Source organism: Neoarius graeffei, chromosome 28, assembly GCF_027579695.1.
Source record: "Neoarius graeffei isolate fNeoGra1 chromosome 28, fNeoGra1.pri, whole genome shotgun sequence".
NCBI classification, from domain to species: domain Eukaryota; kingdom Metazoa; phylum Chordata; class Actinopteri; order Siluriformes; family Ariidae; genus Neoarius; species Neoarius graeffei.
Genome location: NC_083596.1, coordinates 49,006,789 through 49,029,790, shown reverse-complemented (window position 1 = coordinate 49,029,790; position 23,002 = coordinate 49,006,789). Strand labels below are relative to the sequence as shown.

Genomic DNA, 23,002 nt, shown 5'->3' with positions numbered 1-23,002 from the left:
CGCCAATCGGTGGCTTAACAACACTGAATTGTCACTAGGTGTGAATGAGTGTGAGTTGGGATTTGCTCCAGACCCTGAACAGAATAGAGTGATTTTTCACTTCATTTCCCTCCCTGGTTTAAGTTTGAGCCTCTGCTCTGCCTCTTGCAAACTTACTAGGGCAAATCATTGTTGCCAGATGATGTTGAATAAAATTATTCCCAATCTGGTTTTAATTTTTTTGAAGTGATGGAGGAAGTGTGACTCAGTCTCAAGAAAACAGTGAGAAAAGCTGAATTCATGTGGTAGCTTGGTAAAGATGTGGGGTAAGGTTCTGTGCTAGATGGGTAGAAGCAAGCAGAACCTCTTGGACTGCTGTGTATACTGCTGTTCTTCAAGTCAAGTTTCATTTTATTGCCATCCAACCACATAAACATGTGATGAAATACTGAGCATCAGGATCAGAATCAAAGTCCCAAAGCAAGATAATCCATGGCAAATGAACATAAAGTCCAATTCGTCAAAGTGTGACGAGCCGCTCACAGACAAGTCTGAGTTTCAAGTCCAGTTTTGTTCTTTCGACTCAGCTATCCATTTATTCATCTTCAGTAACCACAAAAATGTTTCCATGGAAGCTTCTTTCCAAAATCTGAGCTGTTTGTTTTCTTTGAATGGTAAAACACATGCGTGTGTGTGTTTGACTCTCAGCTGTGTCTATGAGGCAAGTGCCTTCTGGGATCAATTACCAGGATAAATGGAAGCACGGCCTCAACAAGGCACAGTAACGTTAATGCAGGGATGCTTACTAATTTGGTCAATGGTTATTTGCAGTGCCGTGAAAAGGTCAACAATTAAAAGGTCGAGTGAGATTTCATTAAACAATTCCATGCAAAGTCACAGTCATAACAGTCGAGGCTAAAAAACTTTCAGGAGTTGAAAGAGTTGAATCTTATTGGAGAGCTGAGTCAAACGATGTGACTCACTGAAAAACCTTCTGGGACATACTGCTGCTGAAAACTCATTGGGTTGTTTGATTTCTTATTTAACCAGCAAGGAGACCGGATTGTCTTTGTCGAGTTTTTTACAAGTGACATGAAGGAAAGAGTAACTTTGATGTAATTGTGATGTAATAACTAGCTTCTTCTTCTTTATAAACTGAAGCAACCATATATATATATATATATATATATATATATATATATATATATATATATATATATATATATTTAAATTGAGTACTGCTTCCAGTGGCACGGTGGTGTAGTGGTTAGCGCTGTCACCTCACAGCAAGAAGGTCCGGGTTCAAGCCCCGTGGCCGGCGAGGGCCTTTCTGTGCGGAGTTTGCATGTTCTCCCCGTGTCCGCGTGGGTTTCCTCCGGGTGCTCCGGTTTCCCCCACAGTCCAAAGACATGCAGGTTAGGTTAACTGGTGACTCTAAATTGACCATAGGTGTGAATGTGAGTGTGAATGGTTGTCTGTGTCTATGTGTCAGCCCTGTGATGACCTGGCGACTTGTCCAGGGTGAACCCTGCCTTTCGCCCGTAGTCAGCTGGGATAGGCTCCAGCTTGCCTGCGACCCTGTAGAACAGGATAAAGCGGCTACAGATAATGAGATGAGATGAGTACTGCTTCCAAGGATTGTGAAATTGCAGGCTACATGAAGCAAATTCTCCTTGGTCACCACTGAGCATTCAGAACTTAATATAAAACGATGCAAGAAAAAAAGAGATGAAAACAAAATATGAACAGCTAGAAATAAAAAGTAGCACACAATTAAATAATGTTTTCATGCTAATCTTTATGCTTTTATCATGCACTGTATTTTCTTCTAACCTCTGTTTTCTCTCTCTCTCTCTCTCTCTCTCTCTCTCTCTCTCTCACACACACACACACACACACACACACACACACCCTGTGTGTGTGTCTGTGTTTTTAATGGCTGACTAGGGCGTGGTAGCAGAGAGAAAGATGGAGAGAGAATGAGACAAGCAAACATAGCGTAGGCGGAAGGAGGAGAAGAAAGAAGAAACTGAGAAGAAAATCGAGATAATGAGTACAAAATAATGGATGAAGCGAGACAGAGGGAGAGAAAGATGATGGAGACAAAGAGAGAGAGAGAGAAAGAGAGACGGTGATAGTGATGTCATGCTTTGTGCTGGGCTGTGCCTTCTCTCCTCCTCCTCATTCTCTGGGTTACGTCATAGCAAACGCGCACACAGACATGGGATGGGTACATACACAGAGATCAGCGGAATGAGGGAGGAAACACACACACACACACACACACACACACACACACACACACACACACACACACACACACACACACACACACAGCATCCTTGCACAAGCATAAGGATTAGGAGCATCCCACCTCATTCACAGGTAGGCTGTCTTATTTATTACACACACACACTGGCAAATAGATCCAGAATGCAAGACACTTTTTTGTGCGTGCAAATGAAATTTGCACAATTTCCCCTGAACACCAAATGTCATCAATCAGCTAAAGGGACATTCCACCGAATGGGTGCCATTTGCTTGTTGTACCATTCCCAAATTAAACTTAATTTGTTATATCTTTTCAACACTGATTATAATAACACACATATTTAAGTATTTAAAATGTGTATTGGTCAACCTCAGGCCACGTTACAAGGTTTGGAAGTCAAAGACGGCTGCATTTTTTTCAGTCCTGTTACCAAAACTCTGAAAGTAACAGGACTGAGTTTTTAGCCTAGGATTAGCTAATACATGGAATTAAGCCACATGGCGTCATCGCTAATAGCATGACCACACTTAGCACATTCTAGTGATTTACCAAAAATCTGTATTTTTAAAATAAACAAATATCATCTAAGAAATAATTTAAGTAACAGGACAGTATGTTGACATTGACCTTATCAGTCAAAGTTAAAAAAAATCATCAAATATACAGAAAAGTAAATGAGAGAACTAACTTTTGGTCTTCCCATGGCCTTCAGAAGACACAACTGATGTAACTTCCTGTTGAGCATGTGATTTATGGAATGTTCCAAATTTGTCAGATGGGGTAATATGTTTGGGTAACAGGACTGAGTGAAAACCCAGGGACACGACTAAAATGTGTATTTTAACTAAGATATTGTAGATTTCTTATGAAAAAATATATTTAAACCATGGATAGGATATGGAGTCACACAACAGTGCAAAATAAATACTGTTTCTGAAGGATTTTAATCATAATATTTCATAGTTAAGTATAAAGTTAGAGTGCGGGGACAGGTAACACATGCTATTTTTCAGTGTTTTAGGTAGTTTTTATTAATCCTTACAATTATATATCTTAAATTTGAAATCAGATCAATGTGCAGGACATTCTGCATAATAAGGAAATGTATTTTAAAGTACATTTTCATGTGCATTTATACATATAATTTTCTAGGGACGGAAATGGCACCGATTCGGTGGAATGGCTCTAAAACATTCTTGCTGTCCGATGTTTGCTTCTGTAGTTCAACACTTGAGCTGTAAGGCTAATATAGCAAACAAGCAACCTGACACCTCCTCTGTAAATAACTTTCAATTTTTAATTTACATGATTCTGTCATCTACACTCACCGGCCACTTTATTACGAAACACTCCCCCCCCCCCCCCACACACACACACATGCTGTTTGATGCAGTTCTCTAATCAGCCAATCTCTTAACAGCAGCACAAAGCAAAAAATCATGCAGATACAAATCAAGAGCTTCAGTTAATGTTCACTTCAAACATCAGAATGGGAAAAATTGTGATCTAAAAGTCTGACTTTCTTTCACTGTGGTATGAGAGTTGAGCCAGATGGAGTGGTTTGAGTATTTCAGAAACTGTTGATTTCCTGGGGGTTTCACAAAAACAGTCTCTGGAGTTTACACAGAATGGTGCGAAAAACAGAAAACATCAAGTGAGTGAGAGACAGTTCTGTGGGTGGAAACAAACGCCTTGTTGATAAGAGAGGTCAGAGGAAGATGGCCAGATTAGTTCGAGCTTTTTTGCCAGGAAGGATATAGCAGCTCATATAATCACGCTTTCCAACTGTGGTGAGCAGAAAAGCATCTCAGCATGCAACAGAGAGAGAAGAACACATTGGGTTCCACTCCTGCAGCCAAGAACAGGGATCTCAGAATCAACAAGAAGTTACCATTAAAGTGGCCGGTGAGTGGAGATTAAGCTGAATCGTCTCATTTGTTAAGTAAGGAATAAAACATCATGGGGCATGCTCATCTCATCTCATTATCTCTAGCCGCTTTATCCTGTTCTACAGGGTCGCAGGCAAGCTGGAGCCTATCCCAGCTGACTACGGGCGAAAGGCGGGGTACACCCTGGACAAGTCGCCAGGTCATCACAGGGCTGACACATAGACACAGACAACCATTCACACTCACATTCACACCTACGGTCAGTTTAGAGTCACCAGTTAACCTAACCTGCATGTCTTTGGACTGTGGGGGAAACCGGAGCACCTGGAGGAAACCCATGCGGATACGGGGAGAACATGCAAACTCCACACAGAAAGGCCCTCGCCGGCCACAGGGCTCGAACCCGGACCTTCTTGCCGTGAGGCAACGGCGCTAACCACTACACCACCGTGCCGCCTGGGGCATACTGTTTGAGGAAATTAACATCGCGTGCTGAAGCATTTTGCTCCTCTCATATCACAGCAACACTTACAATCTTATTATTTATTAAAAAACATTACAAGACATCAACATCTTGTCATGTTGCGGAGATGCTGCAAAAACCAGAGTGAAAACTTAAAGTACCAGCTTTACCTCTGACTGGTACAAAACTCTGACATTGGAGACTCCTTCCATCAATGTGAAATAAACACCGACCTGTGATCTGCAGCTAGAACTTAATTAATCAATTAATCAACACCTTCTGACCAGTCAGAATCGTGAATGTAACAGTGCTGAGGCAGAATGAGCAATCGTGCACAGATGTGGAGACATTCAAAGCAGAACTAAATTCATGTCCTGGGGCAAAGAAATCCCAAATTGTTTTGGTAAAACGGATCCTGGTTGTCTCGAAAACATTCCATTATGCAGCAGTGATGTTTTGTCGAGTTTTATAGATGACAGTAATTCTGTGTGACATTCAAACTGGATGTCATTTGAGGCAGATAATTCCAGAAGAACATTTTTGGGTGAGATACAACTCCTTCTGCGTATTTAAATTGGCCTATTGTCAAGTGCAGAATCCTATGACGCTTCCCTTGATAACGTTGAGCAAAACCATGCTAGCTAGGAATGCCTGCTAGCTAGCATTTGCAAAAATAGCTTGACAACAACAAAACAAACTGCATGCTTTGTTCGACCTACCTACTTAGTGAGCTAGGTGCATAGCTAACTTGCTGACTTCATGAATGGCTGGTTAACACGAGTCAACATGAGGTTATAGTAGTTAATCGTGCACACTGGTTGGCAAACTTGACTCACGACGAGTTAGCTAGCTAGCTCTGCATGTTTCACCTGGTGTACTATTGTAAATGTTGCTCTAATACTTTGTCTTATGGATAGGGTGACCAGATTTCCCTAGTCTGAAACCGGGACACTTTTGCACGCGACCATGCTCATGCATGCACGCCTTTTTTTTACGGAAACGTGACACTCAGAGAGGTGCTCTTATCATTTTGTTGAAGCTCACATTTATCAACATCTCACATGAAATAAAACAGTCATTTTGTTATCTAGTAGCATAGTGGTATACAGATTCGTTAAATTATGGTCAGACAACAGATTTTGTAATGGCTGAGAATAGGCCAGGCTATGTCCATAGGCCAAATTTAAACTGATTTATTTCACCTGTTTGTGAGAACACCAAGAAGAATGCATATGCACATGTAGGCTATATCTCTAAAATTGTATGCACTATAGCATGAACTTAAAAAGTAGATATGTGACCTCAACATAGCCTAGGTCAGAATCAACCTTACTAACCATTCCCCACAACTGAATGAATAAAGCAAGAAGATGTGTACAAACGTGAACACTTTAATGGAAGGTGCAACAAGCTGTTCAACACAGCAATGGAGCACTTGCATGTGACGTCACAGCCGATCCAGATTGTGACAGACGCCATCTTGTCGGTCAAACGCCATATTTCCGCCTTCTACTTCTACTTCTGGTTCTACTTCTGCTTCTACTTCTCCCTTTTCTTCTGGAAAACCCTACTATATACAATTCTACTACAACAGCTGCGGCTACAAGCTCTCCCTACCTGTGCACGTTTTTTATGTTTTTTGTGTGTATTTTTGCGTGTTGTTCGTCTGTACCGGACTTCAATATCCACTACAACCGTATGGACTTACTGGACATTGGTTTCCAGCAGAAAATGACGGTTTGTAGCAATTTCCATCGCATGCACATCATTCCGGACGAGATAGCGAGACCAGCGGGGTCTCCGTGGATTGTTATCGGAAGCAAAGCGAAGGAGGCGGCGTCGGGAGCGGAAGGAAAAGCGAGGCTGCAGGCAGAGCCGGCCTCTTGACTAAGCTCAGAAAACAGCTACTCAAATCTCCACTGCCAAGCCTCTACCTCTCCAACGCCAGATCCATGGTAAACAAGACGGACGATTTGGAATTACAGCTGGAATTACCTTATTCTATTCTATAATCGGCTGGTCAGTGCTATACTCAATACTTAAGTGACTTACCCATCCAATGAGGATTATTTTCTTGTTTACAAGATGCCGCGGCTGACAAATCCTGAATTACTGTAAAGATAACTGTCCAGAGATTTATAAGCATGCAGTGCTTCACCACTGAACAGCGAGGGAAAGTTCATGAGGTAATTATACACGTCCGGGTATTCTGCTGGCAGTTCAACATCCACTGACACGGTCGTGAAAACTACGTCCAGTAATCGATAAGGGTCACTAATCTGTAGGTCGTTTATTTTAGACATATATATATAGTTATCTGTTCATTAGAAAAATGAGCCGTGTAGTCCGTCGGTTGAAATTGATCCATTCTGTACACGAGTGCAGCAGTATTCAGCTGTGTTTTTTACCGACAAGATGGCGGCTGTGTACTTTCCGGTCACGTGACTGCAAGATCTCTATATGGCCAAACTGTCAGAATGGTATGTTAAACAGAAACAAAAAAGAGACAAGTGATTTGAGAATATACACTACGGAAGCCGAGAGAAGCCCTTCATATAATCCTTTTTTTTATTCACCTTGTTATCCCGAAATAACGACATAATTAATTCAGGATCTTGAGAAAACAACACAACTAATTCGAGATCTCAAGAAAACAAAGCCGTTATTCCGAGATCTCGAGAAAACAAAACAATTATTCCGTGATCTCGAGTAAACAGCTGAGAAATGGTTCATTCAGGTGCGCCAAGAGACTTGTGATATGCTGACTTTGGGGCTATTTCTCATTCTGTATAGATGCAACTTTGGTCATTAGAATGTCTGGAATAATCGATCACCTAATAAGGCAATATTTTGATCAGGGGTTGACACAGGGAGAGATTGCATTAAGTCTTTTAATAAGGGATAATTTCAAAATTAGTCCGCGGCACCTCCGCAGAAGACTGGCCCGGCTTCGTCTCTACCGACGGAGATACAGTGATCCAGCTGAGATCATGAAATAACAGTTTTGTTTTCTCGAGATCTCGAATTAGTTGTGTTGTTTTCTCGAGATCCTGAATTAATTATGTCGTTATCTCTCGAGATCCTGAATTAATTATGTCGTTATCTCGGGATAACAGGGTGAATAAAAAAAGATTATATGAAGGGCCTCTCGCGGCTTCTGTAAAATATACACTCAAACAAAACAGCAATAAAGGAGGAGAGGGGCGACAGCCCGAGGAAAGCCCCCACAGGAGCACACAGCATTTGCAACATAGGCTACCCAACTCAGTACAAGAACAAAACACTTACAGTGTGTGCAGTCGGCTTCGTGCGCATTGTTCTGCACCTCTCGGAGGAAGGGGTAGGTGCCCTGTAAATCTTTGGAAAAGGTACATTTTCTTTTCGGCATAATTGCTGCGGCATTACTGCTGCTAGCTGCTAGACAAAGAACATTCACGCCAGTTAATGTTTATTTTATTGTTGCATGGCAACACGTTCTGTTGTCTGGAATAATGTGGCTAAATAAACACCCATGCCACAGGGCCAGGGGGCAGTAACCAGGAAAGTTTGCGGTTCCTGTCAATTCATCAAAATAGTAAATGCAGACATTTCTCCGCTAATGATTCCCACGCTGCTCAGTCGCAAACGTCGCGAGTGGCGAAAACCGGGACATATCCGTGTCCCGACAGACTTTTGTCGGGACTCGGGACACACAACCCCAAACCGGGACTGTCCCGGTAAAACCGGGATGTCTGGTCACCCTACTTATGGAGAAGGAACGTTGTTAGCACATGTTATGATTTTGCTAACCATGACTAAGCTATCACAGTTAGCTAGGAGGTGATGCTTTATTTGTTTATTTTTCAGGTGCTCTCTTTTTTTGAAAATCAAGTCACACAGTCAAGTTTATTTTGATTAAATTGTATCCTCATGAGTGAGACTCGGTAGACTCCAAGTAATTTGTCTAAGTGCCACACTATTCAAGGATCAAATATCAAGCCATAAAGCTCTTTCACTGATGTGCCCTGAAGTCGTTTGCTGATTTAAAATGCTTTTAGAGTGAGTGCCTGTTGAGTGAGATGAGTGAGCGCATCTATTAGCTGGTCAATTTCATTAGCAGTAACTGAGGAAAAGTTTATGTGCAGGCAGGGATTAATGTTTGCTTCATTTAAACAGTATTGTGTGTTCACTTCTTGTTTACAAGAACATTTCATCTGAACAGATGCACTCTTCTGGTATTCATGACTTCTTCAAAGGTCAAGATTTACAGTTAGCTTAGAGTTTATGAGGTATGACACAAACATCAGTGTTTCTCAATGTCATAGAAATTCAGTCAGTGCTCTATGCTAAGTCTATTTACAGTGTAATTTCCACAATACAGTGCATTTTTTCGGGAATTTGACAACACATCTGAGAGAAATGTTGATATTTTCTATACGTTTGTGTCTTTTTCACTGTCATTGCACCTTTACATTGTCCATATATTCATCATTTCAGTGTTTTCCATTATAGTAGAGGACACAAGTTTGGCTAGCAGTCTATGCAAAGTTTAGTCATAGTGTAATTTTAGTCATACCTCATTTTTTTTCTCAGTAATTTACAAAAACATGACTGAAATGCTCATATTCCCAATATGTTTGGGCCATTTCTAGTGTGATTGTCCCTTTACATTATTCATATTTAAGATTTAATCAATACATGCGAGGTAGTTCAAACTTTACCCTCAAGAATCATACAACATGTATCTTTATCTTGTCTTAATCTTTTCAATCTTATCATCTCATCTCATTATCTCTAGCCGCTTTATCCTGTTCTACAGGGTCGCAGGCAAGCTGGAGCCTATCCCAGCTGACTACGGGCGAAAGGCGGGGTACACCCTGGACAAGTCACCAGGTCATCACAGGGCTGAAACATAGACACAGACAACCATTCACACTCACATTCACACCTACGCTCAATTTAGAGTCACCAGTTAACCTAACCTGCATGTCTTTGGACTGTGGGGGAAACCGGAGCACCCGGAGGAAACCCACGCAGACACGGGGAGAACATGCAAACTCCACACAGAAAGGCCCTCGCCGGCCATGGGGCTCGAACCCGGACTTTCTTGCTGTGAGGCGACAGCGCTAACCACTACACCACCGTGCCGCCCAATCTTATCATAACACAGAGTAAAGCAGAAAAACATGGAAATGTTGAATTAATATTCTATAAATGAACATTTTCTATCCTAATTATTTTCCATACAGGCCTATTTTACCCTATTATTATTATTATTATTATTATTATTATTATTATTATTATTATTATTATTTTCCAATGAAGGCAATCTCTTTGTTAAACCCTTTAGTTTTTGTTTCTTTCTCTGTGGAAGTCCTTGACATCATTGTTCATACCCGTTATACCATTCCGCTGTTTTCCAGCAGCATGGCAGAAGGTTCTGGCTCGGCGTCTTTGGTGGAGATTGAGACAGCATTCAAGAAATTTGCGATGCATGGAGACACCAAAGCCACGGGGAAGGAGATGACCGGGAAGAACTTTTCCAAGCTGTGCAAGGACTGCAAAGTGATCGATGGGAAGGGCGTCACCAGCACTGATGTGGACATCGTCTTCAGCAAAGTCAAGTGTGTTTCCACTGGGGTTGATCCTTATACGTTGCTGTATCATGAGATTTAGCAAGAGAATTGTCCTGGAAGGAACACTTTTCTTCAAAGGTTCCTTGTTTTTTCTGTTTTGACCAAACTTGAAGGAAGCACCACAAGTCCTAGTCTCTGTAACTTGAATACTGTAGTTTCTGTTGTTGATCAGAGCCAGGTTAGCAAACTGGAAGCATCTTTTAGGTCAGGTAGACAGATTTAGGAAGATAATGTTCTCCTGAAGTACGTTCAGCTCCCGTATGATGTTTCATATCCCTGAGGTTGCTAGGTGTTCATTGATGTTCCGGTTCAGCGTATAGGAATTGGCAAGAAATAAATTAGGAGGAAGATTAGAATAGAAATGGAATTAAACTATCTGGGGATGTGTGTGTTTTAGAGCTAAGTCGGCACGTGTGATTACATTCGAGCAGTTTTCCCAGGCACTGGCGGAGTTGGCTCCAAAGCGCTTTAAAGAGAAGAGCCAGGAAGAGGCCCAGCAGCTCCTTTACAGCCTCATCGCAGGCAAAGAGCCTGCTAACCTGGGCGTCACGGTGAGGATTTGACAACCACGAGCACATTTTCTGTTATAAACCAACACATATAGTCACACAAGAGTCAATATGGTCTCTTTTCCCTCTCTGTGTCTGTGTGTCTAGAAAGTGGTGAAGGCGGGAGCTGTGGACCGTTTGACAGACAGCAGTAAATACACCGGCTCCCATAAGGAGCGTTTTGACGACTCAGGAAAGGGGAAAGGCAAATCCGGAAGGCAGGAAATCCCCGATACTAGCGGCTACGTGAGCGCATACAAGGGCCAGGGCACTTACGACAGCAAAGTGAAAGAAGGACAATGATTCTGATTATCCTGATTCATGTATTATTGTGTATTATAGACACTGGATATCTGCTTCATAGCTGTGGAAAAACTTGAAAGCTAACTAACTGAACAGCCTTTACAGAACCTTCGTGCATATTTTAATCTCAGCTAACACTTCAGCAATGCTTTTCCTCTCGCTTCTGTCCTAATATTCGTGCCTTATAGCTTTGCTCACAAACACTTGCTTTCTGTGAAAACTTTGGTAGCTTTTGGCCTCTTGTAAGACCAACATTGTTTATTTTTAAACTAATAATGTAATGTAATGTAACCAATGATGATTCAGAAAGCGGTTAAGCAGCGTTCTTTGCAGTATTTACTGTTTAACCTGTAACCATGTAGAACATTAAGACGTATTTATCTCAGTGGTAGAATTTGCAAGGGTTGTTTTTTTGATGTGAAAATCGATAAAGTTTAGGTAAAGAATGCTGAACTAAGTGAGATACGATCCTCCCCTGATATGTCACTTTCTGTGAAGAGAAAATAACTGTTGTCTGCTGGTAAGATTTCTGCTGTTGTATCAGCTTTGTGTATTTTACTTTCTGTCTGTATCTGTTACGTAACATTGAATTTTCCCAAATAAAGTACATCCGCAAATCAAACCATGTGGTGTTTTTAGGTTTCAAGATGATACACACTATGAGCTTCAGTTAATATTCACATCAAACATCAAAATGAAGAAAAAGTGTGATCTGTCTGACTTTGATCGTGGCATCATTGGTGGTGCCAGATGGACTGGTTTGAGCATTTCCGAACCTGCTGATCTCCTGGGGTTTTCACACACAACAGTCTCTAGAGTTTACACAGAATGGTGCGAAAAACAGAAAACATCAAGTGAGTGAGCAACAGTTCTGTGGGTGGAAACAAACGCCTTGTTGATAAGAGAGGGTCAGAGGAAAATGGCCAGATTGGTTCGAGCTTTTTTGCCAGTAACTCATATAATCACTCTTTACAACCGTGGTGAGTAAAAGCACCTCAGCATGCAACAGCAGAAAGAAGAACACATTGGGTTCCACTCCTGCAGCCAAGAACAGGGATCTTAGAATCAAGAACAAGTTCTTATTAAAGTTTCTGGTGAGTGTATATAGTGCCCGTCAAAAGTTTGTACACACCTTCTAATTCAGTGTTTTTTCTTCATTTTCTTATTAATTAAAAGTTACTTCATGTCTTAAAGTAATGACGGATGTTGTTTCTTTTTTACTTTGTTGAGCGGTTTTTGACATAATATGTCTGGATTACTACAGTTGTGGATGGAATAGGGATATCTACTGTATTTTTATTATTTACTGTCTACTGTTTGATCTCAAGCGCATTAAGAAGGCAAGAAACTCCTCCACTAATTACTTTTTGATGAGGCTCACCTGTTAATTGAAAAACATTCCAGGTGACTACTTCATGAAGCTGGTTAAGATAATGCCAATAGTGTGCAAAGCATCATCAAGGGAAACACTGGATACTTTGAAGAATCTATAATATGAAACATCCATCCATCCATCCATCCATCCATTATCTGTAGCCGCTTATCCTGTCCTACAGGGTCGCAGGCAAGCTGGAGCCTTAATATGAAACATAATTTTTTGTTTTTAACACTTTTTTGTTTACTTCATAATTCCAGATATGTTCCAGATGTTATTTTATTGTTTTGATGTCTTCATTCTTGTTCTACAATGTAGAAAATACAAAATACAGAAAACGCTATGAATGAGTTGAGTAGGGGTGTACAAATATTGACTGGTACTATTTATCTGGCTGTTTAGCTATACTGTATATACACAATATAATTTCTAGTGTCAAATTGAAATGTCACATGCATTCACATGTTTGTTTATTTGTTCCTGGGTCGTTGGTCATGTGGAGTCTGATTCTACATGCAGGATCTTGTATGAATTTCATGGGCAAAGGTTTTTGACCTTTGTTGGGTCTTGACCTTTGATTGCACCTCGTCTTGGATGTTGTGAATTCTAGATTTTGAGTTTCTTGGGGGCTGGTTATTGGATGATGTCAAGTTTCAATCTTTGAATATGTGGGTTTGGATCATGGATCATGTCAGTCTGGCTCAGAAGAAATCATTGTTAATGAGCATCTGGGTTTTGGTTCATGGATCAAATGTAGGTCATGCATTATGTAGAGTCTGGGTCTTGGTCCATGTTTGTGTTTAAGTCTTGGATCTTGTGGCTTCTGGGTGTTTACTTTTGTAAAGTCTGGTTCTTGGATGATGTGGGGTCTGGATCTTGGCTCTTGTATGATTTTGGGTCTTGGATCATGTGGGGTCTAGATCTTGGACAATGTGAGATCTGGAAAATGGATCTTGAATGGTCTGTGCATTGATGTTGGGGGCGGCATGGTGGTGTAGTGGTTATCACTGTCACCTCACAGCAAGAAGGTTCTGGGTTCAAGCCCAGTGGCCGACAGGGGCCTTTCTGTGTGGAGTTTGCATGTTCTCCCTGTGTCTGCGTGGGTTTCCTCTGGGTGCTGCGGTTTCCCCCACAGTCCAAAGACACGCAGTTAGGTTACCATGGGACAGCCATGACCTGAGGTTGGGCTGAAGTGCCCTTGAGCAAGGGCACCTAACCCACAACTGCTCCCTGGGCGCTGTAGCATAGCTCCCCACTGCTCTGGGTATGTGTGTGTGCTCATTGCTCACTTGTGTGTTCACTGTTTCAGATGAGTTAAAAGCAGAGGTTAAATTTCACTGTGTGCAGAAGTTTGTGCTTGAGTGTACGTGTGACAAATAAAGGCTTCTTGGATCTTGTATGGTATGGGTCTTGGATCATGTGTGGTCTGGGACTTCGATTTTGTGAGGTCTAGATCTTGAATAATGTGGGGTCTGAATCTTGGATCTTGTATGGTATTGGGTCTTGGATCATATGGGGTCCAGATCTTGGACAATGTGAGATCTGGAAATTGGATGTTGAATGGTCTAGGCCAGGGGTCTCCAACTTTTCTGGGACTGAGGGCTACCCGAAGGATGGGAAACTATATGGAGGGCTAGTCATTCAAAATAATTTACTTAAAATAAACGAAAGGCTTAACATCCCTTTAAAAAAAGACTATGTAGGATTATGTGCTTTTAATTAACAACAATCAAGGACTAGAAACTGGCATTTTAACATGAACATTTTAATTATGAATAATCAATCTCAACATATCAATACTGTTAGGAATTACCAACTTTTTTTTTTTCCAAATTCCAAAGTTTAATTATGCTAACCTTTATTAGCTAATACTAATAAGTTAATAATGATAATAATGAACATATTCTGTTGTATTTTGTTGTTTCTTGTACTCTCATGTTGGGAAAGTACATTTGCCCTCTTTTTAGAATTATTCAAACAAAAAGACATTCTGATATTCTCACTGCAATTAATAGCTGTTACATAAAAACAGGTCTGGAAATGCCAAAGGCACAATAATAAAAGGCTATAATTATCCCTTTTCAACAAACAACAGTTCTGTGAAAGTTAAAACTATTCAAAATCCATTCGTTAGAAAACTGCGCTGCAACAGTAATATGACACTCGCACTTCTAACACAGCATACAAGTTGAAACTCTTAACTGCGTCCTTAAATGATTTCACCTTATTGCAGATTCATAGCATTCAAGAAATCATTCTCTTAGCATTCTCTTAATATTCTTTTCTCTTCTAAGTTTTAAAATGCATTTCATGCATTGATTTTTGCATGCGAATGGTTCCTAGTGGGAAGCCGGACACTGCATTGAGTCCACCAGTGCACTGTAGTCAGGGCTGTAGCTGGACACAGCAACTCTGATTGAATCTTCAAGGTGTACCGTAGATCAGTTAAGTAAGTTCTGTGTTTGTTCTTAATGAAATTCATGTTAGAAAAAGCTGACTCACAGAGATATGTCGAACCAAGCAGACACGCAACTTTCAAGGTTACTGTATGCACACCTTTGTATTTTTCTGAGTCCACAAGACACCAGAAGTTTGAGGATCCCTGGTGGGCTTTGAGAGTAATGTCATTTTGCAACATAATGATTTCCATTTCACTCTCATCAGCGTTCAGGTTGAATACTTCACCGAGTTGTTCAGAAATGTATGTGATGTCACATTGCATGAAAGGATTAGCAATGAATGCAACACAAGGCTGCAGTTTATCAAAGTCATGAAATCTTTCTTCAAACTCCTGCCCAAGCCTAGATATTAACTGGGTGGGCGTACTTTTCTACAGCCCCGTCTAAGGCTACAGATGCAGGGGCATTTCCATTCAAAACTGACTGCACAGATGGAAAGTGCAGGAATTTCTTACTTTGCAAATGCACAGAGAAAATGTTCAACTTTGCTCTGAACGCGTTCACAGCACTGATCATGTCCAATACAGTCTTACCTTTGCCTTGCAGTTCACAGTTCAAATGATTTGTCTGTGAAGATTCTCAGTCATCCAGGTCATGGTAAGCTGTGGGTGGTAAAAGAGAGCAACTGGACTTGCTTGAAGATTCTTGAAGACATTTCACCTCTCATCCGAAAGGCTTCTTCAGTTCTGTCTGACTGGTAGGGAGCATCAGGTATTTATCCTCTCATGGATGAAAAGCTCATCTAAGGTGTCATTGAGCTCATCTAAGGTGTCATTCCTCAGGCCAGGACTCTGCTGTCTACCTTCATCTTAACAACAAAGGACACTCATTTCAGGATTGCAATGTACGCATTTTAGCCAGAGAGGATCGTTGGTATGAGCGAGGAGTTAAAGAATCCATTTTTGTCAACCTGGAATGTCCATCACTGAACAGAGGTGGGGGTCTAAGACATCATTTATCAGCCACCTACAATGCAGTCCTTGGCACACTTCCAAGACAACTGAATGCACACCAAAAGCCAGCTGTTTTCAGTGACTCACAGGAGGACAGAGAGAATCAGCATTCCATTGATCATCCTAACGGGCAATCCATTGATCATCCTAACGACTCTCGAGGCCATCCACAACCAGCCCCCAGTTGACCCACACCAACAGGATGACTCAATGACACCTTAGATGAGCTTTTCATCCATGAGAGGATAAATACCTGATGCTCCCTACCAGTCAGACAGAACTGAAGAAGCCTTTCGGACGAGAGGTGAAACGTCTTCAAGAATCTTCAAGCAAGTCCAGTTGCTCTCTTTTACCACCCACAGTTCAAGTGATTCAGTTTCCCTGTGATATCTGTCAGAAAGGCAAGGTCAAGCACCCACTCAGTGTCCTGGAGCAAAGTAGCATCCTGCCCTCTGGATTCCATGAACTCTTTGATTTCGTCCAGAAGTGACAAAAAGCGCTGCAGAACTCGACCCCTGCTGAGCCATCGTGTCTCTGTGTGCAGCAGGAGGTCACCATACTCAACTGACAGCTCCTCCAGAAGAAGTTTGAATACCTGGTGTTGTGTGGCATTTGCATGGATACTGTTGACAATCTTCACTACCAGAGTCATGACGTGATCAAAACCCATCACTTTGGCACAAATTGCCTGCTGATGGATAATACAGTGGTAACTGAGGAAACGGGGAAAATCTGGATCGCTTCTGCAGCGTGCAATACGACCAGAATGATGGCCAGTCATCGCCGTTGGTAGTTACCGATACCAACTTTTGAAGCGGGATGTTTTTCTCTGTAAAATAGTGCTTTATGGCCTTGTAGATGTCAACAGCCCTTGTTGTGGTTTTCAGGGGCAGCAAAGTAAGCATCTCCTCCTTCACAGTGAAATAACTGAACACCATTCTGACTAAGACCATCAGCTGCGCCGTGCTGGTTTTATCCACCGACTTGTCACATTGGATGCTAAAGTACCTGCATGTACTCATGTCACCATTCAGCTGTTCCACCAAGTTAGTGGACATTGCTGATACTCTCCTGGCGATGGTGTTGGCACTAAGCTGAACATCCACAATGGCAGTGAGGATCTCCTTCCCATTCTTGTGATCTTTAAACAAATTGTCTGCAACTATTGACATCACCCCTTTGACCACCTCTCTGTCCGAAAATGCCTTTTTGTGCTTAGCCAGATAGTGTGCTGCTCTGAAGGAAGCTTCCGTAGCCGCTTTTGACTGCTTTGCCGGCTTGGTGAAAAAAGACTGTTGTCTGCCCAAAGCTGCCTCGAGGTCATGAGTCTTTTGAGCACGTAATGCGCTGCCTGGAGGGTAGCTGGCATCAAACATTCTGTGGCATGTAGAAAACTGTCTCTCCACATTGTGTCTCTTAGCCAAGGCTACGGCAGCTCCACAGATCAGACACACACAACGTTCACCAACTTGAGTAAAGAAGAACTCTTTCTCCCATTCATCCTGAAAGTGGTAAGTCTTCTTTTTCTTGCTCTACAGCATCACCTTTAAACACTTTTTTACAAAACTACCTTTTACAGAAAATTTACAACTTATCGCAGTGTTGATCACTATCCATTGGGGGGCTAATGCCTGAGGACTGAACGCAAAGGGGAGTTGGCGTGGTGGCATAGTAGGCTAAACTTTGACCTGGCAAAGAAAATTATCTACATTAGGCTTCTATTTTAATATAAAAAATGTTAGGGGGATTTTTAGAATATATTTCTGGATTAAACTTCAAGGCGTCTTAAAACATGAAAATAATAAAAATATTTTTTTATTTTTAAAGATTACCAAATATGATTTGAACAGTGCAGTAGTCACTGGCTATTTTTAGAACATCCATCGCGGGCGCCTCCCAGGCTCCCGGCGGGCTACCTGGTGCCCGCGGGCACCGTGTTGGCGAGGCCAGGTCTAGGCATTGATGTTGTTCAGGATATGTCTTGGAAATTATGAGGTCAACTCGTGGGCTTTCGTTCCTGGGTAATGTGTGATGTGACTCCTGGATTATATCAGGTTTAGATTTTGGATAGCATAGGCTCTGGAATGTTTTTTGTTTGTTTTTTAACGTTCATCTTCAGTCTGTCCAGTCGATTGTTTGGAACTGGTTCTTGAATCTTGTGGGTTCTTGATCTTATGGGTTCTTGCTTTGGGTTCCCTCTGAAAGTAGGACGTTCTCTGTATCAGTGGATCTCTTTCTTTCCCCACAACATTCTTTTGGGATGATATTCTTTGATCTGTTTTGAGCATCTTGCACAATGTTCAACTTTGGTTCACTTAGATTTGATTTTCCACTCAATTTTCATTGATTCTCTCCTCAGCGTGTGTGGATTATTGCTGCATTCTTGCTTTGCTGTTTGTAAATCTGTGTCTCTGTTGTTTTCTCTGAGTCTTGTTAACCTAAAACTCTGTTACTTTGATTTGACATACATACAACTTCATTCAGGATGGCACAGTGGTGTAGTGGTTAGCGCTGTCGCCTCACAGCAAGAAGGTCCGGGTTCGAGCCCCGTGGCCGGCGAGGGCCTTTCTGTGTGGAGTTTGCATGTTCTCCCCGTGTCCGCGTGGGTTTCCTCCGGGTGCTTCGGTTTCCCCCACAGTCCAAAGACATGCAGGTTAGGTTAACTGGTGACTCTAAATTGACCATAGGTGTGAGTGTGAATGGTTGTCTGTGTCTATGTGTCAGCCCTGTGATGACCTAGGCGACTTGTCCAGGGTGTACCCCGCCTTTCGCCCGTAGTCAGCTGGGATAGGCTCCAGCTTGCCTGCGACCCTGTAGAACAGGATAAAGCGGCTAGAGATAATGAGATGAGATGAGAACTTCATTCAACTCGATAGTTACAGGAAGGGGAGTGCTATTTATTTTTGTTTTGGAGTACATTCCATATTTAAGGTTAATGTTAAGATTTCCCATGGCAATATCTATTTTGGAACAACTGAAGCATCTCCTTGCAGAAATGAACATCCAGTTACTAATAAAATCGCTGTTTCCCCAAAGGAAAACTCATGGGATTATTTGGAACTGCAGTTTCATTTCTTTCCTTATGCTGAATCCATCAGGTAAAGATTTTACCACTGTTTTTGGATGGTTCCTGTCAATTTTTTGGACACATTCCTTTGTCTGGGAAGCTTATTTAGTTTTTGTCTTTTTGGTGTTACTTCTAGACATGGATAAATATTAAAAGTGTCTTTTCTGTGTTTTACACACACACACACACACACACACACACACACACACACACACACACACACACACACAAGACTGTTCAAGCACTAAGAAAACAAAAACCCTTGGCTTAGACGATAGTAAACCCACATTTGTCTCCTCACACACCAAAACACATACAAAGATGCCCAAAATAAACAGAAATAAGATCCCTTTGAGATTAGATTAAATTATCCGCTACGACAAACATTAGCTAGATATCTTCTTGTGCATAAGTGTGTGTGTGAGGAAGGAGCTGAGGCAGCACCCATGTACTCCACCCATGTGTAATGTATTGTAATGTAATGTAATGTGTAATTTCCACATGTTCGACATCTTATCGATTAATAATGATGATCAAACACACATTAAATTCTGATTGCAAATAAGACATGATGAATGGCCGTCCCTCAACAATTAACATCCTTGATAAATAATTAACGAAGTAATTTTAGCCGTGATGTTTCTGGATTTTTTTTCAGTGAATAACTTTACAAGAGGTTTGTTTTGACATTGTGGACAATACTTCTACTTGAGACTTTGGCTCAGGCCAAAAATCTCCAACTCTCGTTGATCAGCCAAGACGTGTTTGGTGACAGAAGTGGAAACTCACAAATCAATTGTTTTAACATAGAATGCAAACTTCAAACTTTAGGCCATGCCTCCTACCTGAAACTATGCACTCTTACGTACAAGATGGCGCTATGACTATTATTACTACTCTGCTCGGTGCCGTAATGTCCATGTTTATAGATAACTGGGTGTCATTCAGAAACTACATAAACCGCATAAACAAGTCTATATGAGATGCTAAAAATTGAGCAAAGCTATTTGAGGCGACTGGATGATGATTTAGACTTGCTAACCGTTTCTGGCTTGACATGAAGCACGTCTTGGCTGATCGACTACATTTGGGGTAAAAGTGGAAAACCTACTTGGGGTAAACATACTTTTTGGCAGAACTATTGCTATAAATTGCGGATGTTCTGAGGCAAACTGCCAGCTGGAGCAGGATGTCACTGGTTATGTCTTGCTTCAGACATTTTCCACCAGCTTAAAACAAAGAGCTATCAATGTGTTTATGAGAAAATTTCATCACAATGTCTCTCACTTTACTTTCTGAGCTCTGATGAAAAACTGAAGTGTGTATAAATCTGAGGACGTTAGATATGCTAAGCAAAGTGGAATTACGATCTGATTTTAGTCCAAGGGGTCTTAGTTCAAGTAATTTACCAAGATATATGAGGAAAATGTTTATATTTTTAATGGTTTTGTCTGGTTTCACAACATATTTATGGTGTATTTCCATTGCTTCTTGCTCATATTTGCCCATTTTCAATATGGCGGAATCTCTAAGAGGCTGATTATCATTTTTCATTGTTGTTGTTGTTGTTGCTGTTTTCACCTTTGTTTGTTTTTGTTTGTTTATTTTCCTGTTCCCAACATAACTCAAAAAGTAGTGAATGGATTTTGATGAAATTTGGAGAAAAGGTGAACCATGGGCCAAGGAACAACTGATTAGATTTTGATGCAAATCCGGATATGTATGTGGATCAGTGTTGTAGTCGAGTCATGAAACCTTGAGTCCAAGTCATTAAAGAAAATTCCAAGTTGAGTCCACTATTGATCCGAGTTGAGTCCGACACAAGCCCCACTACCAACAGGGCAAATAACATGAGAGAGGGTTAATACTAGCTAGTTCATCGCTTAGCAAGCAAGCCCCACTATCAACAGAGTAATGAAAATAGCTTGTCACTTCCTTTTCTGGGTGGAGTCTTGCCAAATGACGATTGCAGTTCGAGGTTGTCCCCGTCATCTCCTCAATAGTTCTTCTACATACGGAACACATAGCAGTGCATTTTTTCCCACTGCACGAGAAGTCTGTATAAGCAAAGCAGACAATCCTAGGGTCGTCTCTCCAGGCATTTTAGCGCCGTTAACGTTAGTTTGTTCCTGAACATGACGTATGAACAGGTGAATGTGCATTCTCTTGCACAAAAATAGAATAAAAATTAATGTAGATATAAATATAAATATGTTATACCAAATTATTATGGCATATTACAAAAATAAAGAGAAAAATCTGAGTCCTCGTCTCCAATTTTCGAGTCCGAATGCAGTTAATGCACGAGTCCAAGTCCAAGTCATCAGTGCTCAAGTCCAAGTCAAGTCATGAGCCCTTAAAATTAGGGCACGAGTCAGACTCGAGTCCGAGTCCTGAACTTGAGTACTACAAGCCTGATGTGGATCCAATATTTTTGTTGTCTGTTCCCAATGTAACTCAAAAAGTCATGGCTGGATTTGGATGAAATTTGGTCGACAGCTTTAGTATTATCCTCGGTTCAAGTGATTTGATTGTGATGTTGATATTATGTGTATGTGGCTTGGCCGAGGTATGGATTCTACCGAGTGCCCTTCTAGTTTCTCTTTTATTGATATTTTACCTCCAGATCGAGGCGAAGTGGCCAAGTGGTTAGAGCGCTAGACCATTAAGCGAACGGTCCCCGATTTGAGCCTTGCCTCGGACAGTGATCTGGGGCTCGCCTCCTGTCCACCCAGCAGTGAATGGGGACCTGGTGGAAACACTGGGGAAGTTAAAGCTGGAGAGGAAAGGAACTGGCCACCATGCCGATGGCCCAGACAGAGTGTACTCTCTAACAGGCACTCCCCAACGTACGTACGAAAAACGTATATGGGACTGACTCTGACTTTTTTGACCTCCAGATCTGAGGGAAATGTTGATATTCTTTACATTTATGGTCTGTTTCCATTCTACCTTGCTCTTCGAAGCAAGCTCAAAATCCTATATTATGTCATTTTTCAAAATGGCCGAACCTTTGAAACCATGCTTAGCGTTCTATGCTAAGTGTAATGTTGTATCTACTCTGGCTTTTATGACTAATTTCACAACATATGTGAGAGAGATGCTGGTTTGTCTTGTGTTTTTTTCCCTTTCTGTTGCAGTACCTTTGCCCTTTGCATAAACTTTAGAAGATGTAGCACCTTTGGGATGATTAGACAAAATGACTAGCATGTCAGAAAATAGTTAAAGAGTGAGCCACTGTGGTGGACTTGATGATGCTGGTTTTTACGATGATGACGATGAAGATGATGGTGAAATATGTGTGTGTCAGACAATAAGGCAATGAGTTTGTGTAGCTAGTTCATGACATCACAGTGCATGTTAGGACGAGACCCAAAGACATCTGGTGTTGATAGGAGTGGTGTGTGTGTGTGTGTGTGTGTGTGTGTGTGTGTGTGTGTGTGTGTGTGTGTGTGTGTGTGTGTGTGAGCGATCACATCTGTTTTTAGCTTTCTGTAACATCTCTGCGTCATTTGCGCTCTGATTCTCTGTCTGTGTCCTTATCTCTCTCTGTCTGTCCCTGTTCTCTTCTTGACATCTTTCCCCATTTCTCTTCTTCTTCTGTCTCTTTCTCATCTGTCTCTCCATCTTTCCACTCTCACTTCCTCTCCCGTCTCTGTCTATATCTCCCAACCAGTTTCCTCATCTCTCTCTCTCTCTCTTTGTCTGTCTTCCTGTCTGATCAAGTTCGAGGAGAAAGTGATTCATCCAAAATTGCTCAGAAATAATGATGTCATTTCAATGACGTTTGAAAAGACATGTAACAAAATAGTGTGAATTCATATTCACTATTATTTAATATAAAAAAACCCACAGTATTTGATTTATTATCAAGTATGAGGGCATTCCTGTTGTTTAGAGCAAATGGCCATTTGTGTGACGTCGGTGGTGCACAGGTTTGTGTCACGGATCATTTTAAGAACAGTTTTCAAACACGAGATGTTTTTCTTTCTTCCTTCCTTCCTTCCTCTTGTTTTTTTCTCTCAACACTTATTGTCAAAGCCAGTTGTGCAGCTAACTCAGCGAACACACACACAAAC

The 23,002-nt window shown here is 41.4% G+C and overlaps 1 protein-coding gene across 1 annotated transcript; it reads left to right on the top strand.

Moving 5' to 3' along the window:
- The first annotated feature begins 2,315 nt into the window (after positions 1-2,315).
- On the top strand, positions 2,316-11,109 carry tppp2 (tubulin polymerization-promoting protein family member 2). The gene is made up of 4 exons (XM_060913047.1): positions 2,316-2,364; positions 10,009-10,206; positions 10,616-10,769; positions 10,875-11,109. Exons 2-4 carry the CDS (start codon positions 10,010-10,012, stop codon positions 11,067-11,069), a joined length of 546 nt encoding a protein of 181 aa, XP_060769030.1. The 5' UTR covers positions 2,316-2,364; position 10,009; the 3' UTR covers positions 11,070-11,109.
- The last annotated feature ends 11,893 nt before the right edge of the window (positions 11,110-23,002 follow it).

Excerpts from the sequence above, each read along its gene's own strand:
- tppp2 (XM_060913047.1), top strand. The coding sequence starts at position 10,010 with ATGGCAGAAGGTTCTGGCTCGGCGTCTTTGGTGGAGATTGAGACAGCA. Across the intron at positions 10,207-10,615 it reads ATCGTCTTCAGCAAAGTCAA|AGCTAAGTCGGCACGTGTGA; the intron begins GTGTGTTTCCAC and ends TGTGTGTTTTAG. Across the intron at positions 10,770-10,874 it reads CTGCTAACCTGGGCGTCACG|AAAGTGGTGAAGGCGGGAGC; the intron begins GTGAGGATTTGA and ends CTGTGTGTCTAG.